The 9269-nt window shown below is 33.5% G+C and overlaps 1 protein-coding gene across 1 annotated transcript; it reads left to right on the top strand.

Annotated features, from left to right (window-relative positions):
- The first annotated feature begins 581 nt into the window (after window positions 1-581).
- On the top strand, window positions 582-8918 carry LOC143046639 (uncharacterized). The gene is made up of 2 exons (XM_076219768.1): window positions 582-1625; window positions 6928-8918. Exons 1-2 carry the CDS (start codon window positions 582-584, stop codon window positions 8587-8589), a joined length of 2706 nt encoding a protein of 901 aa, XP_076075883.1. The 3' UTR covers window positions 8590-8918.
- The last annotated feature ends 351 nt before the right edge of the window (window positions 8919-9269 follow it).

The raw sequence follows: 9269 nt of genomic DNA on the forward strand, positions 1-9269 counted from the left end.
TACCTTCTTGCACTTTTGTATCCATCTCATATAAACATGGTAATTTCTAGTAATCATATGTCGTTTTTTTGGCTTTGGCATGCGTTGTCTATTTGTTTTCGACTTATAACTTTAAAAATCATTGAGGTATCTTCCATTTCTCTTAATAATCCAGTGACTCGGTGGCCAAGGGGTCTAAGCAGCACTACTATATCACTAGCTTGTGAGTACGTGATTGGTCCGTTCGACTTCAATCTTAATCGATTAGGATTGTCAGGTTTCATGGCGAAGTTTGGTCATTCACCTTGGCAGTCCAATTTCCTCCACAAACAAACAAAAAATGACCCCTCGATATAGCACAGTAGTGCTGAAAGTGGCGTTCAACACATATCAATCAATTAATCAAACAATCAGTCAATCAATCATTCTTAACAAACAAACGACCTGAACAATTTTAAGGTTTTTGCAATTTTTGGGGTAAATAATAGCTATTATTAATAATATTATACTTTCTACTTTCATTTCATCACGTATATTACAATGGTCCCATCTTAAGGTAATAATTCGTTTGTTTTGTTTCAGTGCAAGAGTTTTAAGTCATTATGCTCTTCAATGCTTGCCTGCTTGTCTTCGTTTGTGCCACATTTGCCGAAGAGATTGGTTCATTTATATATCGTTATCCGTCAGATGTCGATTTGAAAGAAGTGTATGATTTAACAGAAAACATTCAAAATGCAAATCAAAGAAGAATCTTAGAAAAACAATTATTGTACTGTCCAATGGTTCCACTCTGTAACAATTTGACAAGACAAGATTCTTACCCAAACGGTACGTCATCGGATGTTAAAAGTTGCTGTTATTCATGTTCATGCCAAGAGAACGGATTAGGCACGAACGGAAACTGTCCAAATAGCGAAATAACCTTATCGACGCCGGTGAAGACATGTATATACCCACAGTACCTTCCATACGGTAGGTCAAGCGTGACAGCTGACGAAGCGTATTATATGATTTCTAGTTGCGCAAATAATTTTTATGATTCCATTGTTATCCGGAAATGTACGGTCGACCAGAGAAAAATTGACCCATTTGACATTTCCCTATTCACACCTGTTTCAATTCTGAACACTTCTATTCTATTCAAGAACAAATACTGCGCCATTTGTAATTACCATGCATCTGATGAAATGTACCCTTGGTCTGGAAATTTGTCATGTGATACAGCCGGGTCATTTGAACCGTTTGATAATCTTACAGCTTCCGGCAACGTTCTGAAAGAGATCAGTCATTCTGATGATTGCAATATATTTTTTCAAGGCTTGGATCCGATTTCTGACCTAGAACAATGTGATTGGGGAATATATACCACGTGTAATCAAACTGGTAACTGGGGGGCTTATGACAAGGCTATCGAGGATGCTTGTACCAGTTATACTTCCATTTACCTTGCTAAATATAGAAATGTTTTCTGCTTCCTTTGTAATTCCAACGAAATACCGTTTATGGGCTGTAAATTTATTGACCTTGGAAAAGAAAAAGGGGGAATTAGAACGGGAACATTTGTTGGTCTGATTAGTTTCATGGACGATGAACAGAAGAGAACAGATAAAAAATGTGGAAATGATGAAGTTTTTGATGCATATGAGGTAAGATTATATATTTTATATAGTATTGATGAGGAAATGATGTAAGGGAACGACCATTTAACTTCGAAAAAGGAGGGGGTATGCTTTTTTTCCTAAAAACATATAAACATATTCTGATAATTTATGAAAAAAAATATTATTGGACAATCAGATGACAATAAAAATATTCTGAAACTCAAATTTTCCCAATACTTTTTTGAGTTTTGAAAAAAATGGTATGATTAAAGTCATAAGAAACGAGTGACCGGTGAAAAATAATGTTCCTCCAATTCTTGAACCAATTCATACACACATCCTAAACTTAGTATTCTGTGCACGAATTTATCATTTATTTTTTTTTTTGTGTAAATTTCGTATAATCGTTAATTTTTTTTCAATCGGTCAGTGTTGTTGTGAAAATATGGCAGGTAATTAAAGTTCGTGTTTTGAAGACGAAGTTTAACGATTGTCACCTGTTTGTCAACAATCGACAAAAAAACATGGAAATTGAGCAAGTGTTTAACATGTAAATTCAAATAATAGATTATTCTAAGGACCCTATGCGTATTGTGATCACCGGATTTTTACGAGATGGGTAACACTGAGGTCACTTTGCATACGGAAAATATGTCGGAAGCAATTAGAATAAAGTAAACTTCTTCTAAATATGAATAAATTAAAGAATTTTCTTATATGTACATAAGTTTTGATAATGAAAACTATCCATTGAGTTATAAAAAAAACGTATGCATTATTTTTTTTTATTTGAGGTTTCTTATGACTTTAATAGCGTTAAAAAAGCTAAATTATTTGTTTCTGCCTCAGACAAAAAAAACATGAATAGTTGAAGCATAAATGTGTAACAACAAGTTTAAAATCGTCACATGCTCCTTCGAACAGGAACTCTCTGGTCAAATTCTGACAATTTGAAGAGAGAGGTAGCCAATTAAGGATCACAATCAGTCCTAATATGTAGCTACGGTATTAAAGTATTAAGGTATTAAGAATCAGTTAAAAAAAAACGTTTATTGTCAATAAACGTAGAATCTAATTAGAATCAGAAGAATTTCACATTACCTGGCTAAGGAACATATATATTGTTAGGTTTATTGTTCCAAGCCTGGCTTAACATTTTTTTTTTCAGTTTCGGGGGTACATATCCGTTTAGGATGTTACCTACTAGTTAGAATTACTATAGTAGTATAATCTGTTATTTGTCGATTGTGTCCTACCCCGATTGTGACATTGTCAGACGTTTTTTTACTTTGAATGGGCCATTAGGTGTCCGTTTATCTCCGAGTTATGAGTTTGACTGTCCCTTTGGTATCCTTGGCCTCTCTGCTCCCTTCAGATACTCTGCCTATACGAAATATCTCTTTTTACAGAACGGTGCCATAACTTTTTTTTTCTCTGTAATTTAGCTTGATGCAGAACAAATAACATGATCAATATTCTAATGAAACCTCATCGATAAAACATCAATTGTTTTAGATATTGGATTTTCATTTACGGTCTACCATTAATGTGGCGGGAACATGTTTATTGCAATATGTTGTTATTGTTTGTTCTTCAGAACATAATAATATCAATGATATATTTTTTACAAAAGAGGGACAAAAGATACCAAAGGGACAGTCAAACTCATAAATCTAAAACAAACTGACAACGCCATGGCTAAAAATGAAAAAGACGAACAGAAAAACAATAGTACACATGACACAACATAGAAAACTAAAGAATAAACAACACGAACCCCACCAAAAACTAGGGGTGATCTCAGGTGCTCCGGAAGGGTAAGCAGATCCTGCTCCACATGTGGCACCCGTCGTGTTGCTTATGTGATTACAAATCCGGTAAATAGTCTAATTCGGTAGGTCACATTCATGAAAGGGAAGGGGATTGTAGTTACGACGTAAGGAACATATCCGATATCATTTGTGAAACGGTTATTCCATAACGGTAAACCAACTCGTGATGGCGTCCGTAAAATTTACGAAGGGATGATTTCAACTTCACCATTTGGAACTCTTGGTTTAATAGCTTCCTTGTGAGCTAAAAACGAGGTCAACATAACAAACAATTTATATCTGATTCTTGATTTTTATAAAATACTACACTGTTACCTGTACATAACTACGTTTCCTAATTTCAGAATTCTGTAAAAAAAATGGAGCGTTATAAATTAAATTAGGTGATTCCATTTTGTATCGGCGTATTTTTAAGTTTTTACCGAGGATAAAGCGAAAATAACATTTAAAGTAGATTGGAATATAAGAAATAAGAAATAAATGATGCAAGCTATACTTTATTGTAGTTTTAACATGAGTAGGCCTTATATTCGTGATTATTTTTGCCCGAGCACTACTGAGGGCTAAAACAAAATACACGAATATATTGCCAGTTTAAAGCAGAAAAATTCAAAACCGCTTGTGATTGGTCGGTTCATAGTTCATAGGGTCATTTACTCTCTAGATTTTACATTAATCATTTGTGACTCTTTAGAGTTATCCTTCACTGTTTTATGCAAATTATCTAAAACGGAAGTAGTTGTATTTTGTAGGAGGACTAAAAACGATCACATGAAAATTCATTGACAAATCTTATGTACTGAGGGTAAGGGGTACTCTAAGGGTAAATACAATGCATATCATCTGAAAGATAAACTTTTCATGAATCGAATGGTGTATGGAACAAAAAAATTGAGACTGAATTGACAGAGAAATAAGGGGAGAAATAAGCGGAGAGGTGAAAAAAGTAGTTGGGTACCTTCTCGTAAATATACGTTGATAGTTGGGTCTTCCAATGGATAGAAACAAGTGCCTGTGCGTCGGGTTCTGTCTTGAATTAAATGGTGTAATCGCAGATACGAACAGTTTGAACGGTAAAATGTTCATAGTTTCTTTATAACATAGGGAAATATATTAAAACAGTTCATCGCTAATGTAAAGACATGATTTGTAATGTTTTAAATGTAACTCACGCTGTGGTTAGCCACGAATCGTTCCTTTGGACAACGTGTCCGATGAATGTTCCTTGTAGTTGTGCACACGACTCGCTGAGCAGTTTTACGTCACTCAGAAGAAAGGAGAAAGTAACACGGATTCCTACACTGTCCTGTATAAAACTCCTAAAACTGGCGCACATAAAGCGATGTACGCAATGAAACGTTAACAATATAAAATGATGATCAAATGAAGAATAAATGATGAACAAGTTCCAGAACAGTATTAGCTTTCTGAAATTGTACCACAAGGTTCCATACCAAAAAAAGGAATAATTGGGATTTATTTTGGGGGTTATGGCCCAAACTGTTTAGGAATTAGGGGCCAAAAAGGGGCGGAAAACAATACTTTTCTAATACTTTGTATAAATTGCTTACATGTATTTCTTGACCAATTTTAATGGGGTTTTATTCATGAGTTATTGGTGTTCTTTAATATTCTGAATCAAACCGTGTATTTAGTTTTTGGAATTTGGTCCCCATTTTTCAAATTGGTCCACATGAGATCAAAAGGGTCCAAAATTAAACTTTGTTTGATTTCATCAAAAATTGAACTAATTTGGTTCTTTGGTATGCTTAATCTAGCCATGCATTTATATTTTTGATTTGTGGGCCCCGTTATCAAATTGGTCCACATTGAGGTCAAAAGGGTCCAAAATTAAACTTTGTTTGAATTCATAAATATTCGAATTATTAGGGTTCTTTGATATGCTGAATCTAACTTTTTTTTTAGATTTTAAATTTTTGGTCCTGTTTTCAAATTGTGCTACATTAAAGTCGAAAGGGTCTTAAATTTAACTTCGTTTGATTTTAACAAAAATTGAATGTATGGGATTCTTTGGTATTCTGCTGCTCTAGTGGTATAAACGGATAAATAACCATTGCTTTCTTTTTTCGGACTTCTCTTCGATCACCATTTCATCCTGAAACAGAAAGTTTTGATTTTTCAATCATAACCATATAACAATTTAATTTGATTAAAAGTAAAATTACATTATTAGCCCATGAATAGGTTAAATGAAAACAATAAACGTATATCATATTTTATTTGCAAATTAAACAGTAAAAACAATGTTATCCACACTGTTAGAATTTTAAAAAAATGGTCAATTCAAACATAAGTTATATATGATCCATAAACCGTACTCCTGACGGACAACCAAGGATAAAAGAACGCCTAACACCACAGTGCGTATAGCTTGTCATTATAAGATACTTAAAAACAACAACAAAGATTACTACAAAAGCATTTATAGGAATGAAAATACAAATACTTGTTTTCACTCGTTCATTCTTTTTGTCACAAACGGCGTTCCATACTTTTTATTTTTTTTTGACGTAACCTCCCTATGAAATGTCGTTTGTTTTAGTGGAAAACGTTGGTAAACAGTTATTATTACATATAAAACCATTTCCAAGACTAGGAAACATGATTTATTGTAATAAATCAATGTAAAAAATGATGAAATTGAAAATGACAAGTGAACGGGGGATACGGCAAAATAATGTAACTGGGGGAAAACAAATAATTCATTTTTATACATTTATTATAATAGTCAAGCGTTACTCACCAGTTTTCAGTTCCACTGGGTCAAATCCAAGTCAAAAACAAATGCCGCTTGTTGACATATTGTAGTTGCATTGTACAAGTTATTTCCCTTTTGACGTATGGCGCGCATTACGTTGCATAAATTCAGTAGAATTTTACCTTTTTATTACGCAAAAATTATGCAACTTTGCCGTGGTCCGATTTTTGACGATTTTTGATATGTTAATAATATAGTTGTAATCTTCGTTTTTTATGAAAAAATAATTCTGTTGCAATTTGTTTGAGGTTAAACCTCAGATTCCCTGGACTATAGGTAAATTTTTATGTTTTAAGTTCATTCGACCACATTTGTTCTGTGTCAGAAACCTATGCTGTGCCAAATATATAATCACAATTAAAATTCAGAGATGTATCAAGCTTGAATGTTGTGGCCATACTGTCCCCAATTGTTCAGAGTTCTACCCATGCGGTCGTATCAAGATGCACCCTGCGGAGCCTTTTATTTTTTATGGGAAAGAATTTATAACAATGATCTAAAAATATATCAAATAATTGTAAAACGAAACACTTGATAAATCTTAGACGTCTCTGCCTTCAAATTAAAACTGTATAACTTACTACTAATTTATTAATTTGACATACACTTTTCATGTCGTAGTGTGAATATAAATTTTGTAAATGTGAATTTAATTTCTTCTTAGTTACTACTTGTTCATGTATATCTCCGATCAAATATGTATTCGATTTCTAAATTGTCATATGTTTTTTTAAAGGATAAATGTCGGGAAGTTGTATGTCCCAGTATGCACTTCTTTAATAAAAAGAAACAACAATGTGAAGAAATATTCCAAAAAATCAGAAAACGGACTTACGTAGCTTACTACAAAGTAACAATTATAGATGAAAAGCTGGATGAAGATGACTGTTCAATGAGCTGTGTGTCTGATGATTCTTATACTGTGGAATATGGTATCTGTTCTTATATTGAGATAACTCTTAGTGGAATTGACTGTTGTTATCTTTTGGAATATCACTATCCAAAAGATATTAAAAACGTGACACATCGTGAATATATAGTTGGTATATCTCTTTTAGCATTTTCGTCTCATAATCAAAGAACGTATGTTGAAGTACTCTCATCACCATTTGAAGTCAATCGTCAAAAAGATGTAATCAATAGAGGACCTGTTAACATTGGATATATACTGTTAGTTCAACCAATATCACACAAGGCGCTTGATCTTGCCTCAGACTTTGTAGAATGGGATTTTACAAATTACTATGACTCTTATTATGACGGGTATGACTATCAGTATTATAATGAAGAATCTATTATGGCATGTGCTTCTACTCACCCAGCCATACAAGTTATTTCAAATTTCTTCTGCCCAAGAATCAAGCTCAAATTTAATGAAGTCGAACTATCAACCAATCACCTTATAGTATTAAATAATAACATACAATATGATATCAATACTGTACTTCAAAATGAAGAGTATTTTCTAGTTTGTGTAGATGTTTACATGGCATCCAGCATAAACTTTGTTCATGAAGTTGTTGCTGTGACAAATAAAATCGAGACATTATTGTCATTGGTTTGCTCCATTGCATCGATCACATCACTGACCCTCACTTTAGTAGTCTACATCTTATTGCAGGATCTCCGAACTCTCCCGGGGTTACAACAAATGATGTTGTCATGCCACTTGTTGGTTGCGCATGCACTATACCTATTTGGAATTAATGCGGAATCAACTGAAACCCTCTGTGCTGCTGTTGGTCTACTCACCCATTACTTCTGGTTAGGGTCCATTATGTGGATGCATATCTGCACGTTAGACATGTTCAGGGTGTTCTATTACAATAATCAAAGTACTTCAAATCGACTAAAACAGTTCACACGTTACGTTGTATATAGTGTCTCTCTTCCCAGTCTACTTGTAGCTATAAATATAGTGAACTTTTTCAGCAGCGACGAAAACCAACACGGCTATTTAGGATATGGTGGAGAAAGTTGCTATATTATAGAGAAAACTATGGTACTGTATACATTTGCGATTCCCGTTGGAGTTCTCCTTCTCCTGAATATCATCTTATTTTCTGTTGTTATTTATCAACTTGAAATGGCGCTGGAAGTTAAATCTGAAACCAGGAAAAATCGCCCGATGTTGGTTATCTATACAAAAATGTCGTGTTTGACAGGGATAACTTGGATCTTTGGATTCGCTTACCAGTGGACACTGGTCGATTTCTTATCGTATGCTTTTATAATCTTAAATGCTTCACAAGGATTATTCATCTTCCTATCATTTGGTTTGAATAGCCACGTAAGATCAAAGATTAGCGAAATGTTCTGCAGACCAAATGAACAAACTACCCAAAAAGTAGAAATTGAAAGAAATTCACTGAAAATTTTGAATATGCCAAAAGCCTGATTGAACCTCGAACCTTTTCTAACCATTAAACAGAATCTATGTTGGACTATATGTGTCTATTACTATATATGTAACTTGATTGTAGTCGTGTAAATAGTATGGTCAACTCGTTCAAACAACATAATATATTCGATTAAACCGTAGTTTATCGTAAATACAACACACTGGACTGGCATAGCTCTATCTTCTATGCAACAGTAGTCACTGTATCAACAATACTTTAAATTACACGAGTTTGTATTCGAGGCAACAGAAGTTTCTTTATAGACAACACTTTCAAACAACAGTTGTTTGTAGTCGAAGCAACATAAGTTGATGTACGAAAACACGTTCAAACAACACAACTTTAGGTATTTACGATAAACTACGGTTTAATCGAATATATTATGTTGTTTGAACGAGTTGACCATACTATTGAACTTGTTGATAAATATTCCGTATCAACTTCACAAATAATACACGATGGTCTTGAAGTATAAATTTTGCGTACTGACGTTGTTTATCATCTTAATTACGTGTTATATTATCCTTTTATTTGTCTTTATTAATAATACTTTTACTGTTGTCTGTTTTTAGAGATATCCTTTTGACATAACTCTGTGCTTATGTATCCCATCATACTTTGAACGACAAAATTATTTTATGATGTGACTCTGTATGCCTTTTTGTGCTACTTTGTT

Source organism: Mytilus galloprovincialis, chromosome 9, assembly GCF_965363235.1.
Source record: "Mytilus galloprovincialis chromosome 9, xbMytGall1.hap1.1, whole genome shotgun sequence".
NCBI lineage: Eukaryota > Metazoa > Mollusca > Bivalvia > Mytilida > Mytilidae > Mytilus > Mytilus galloprovincialis.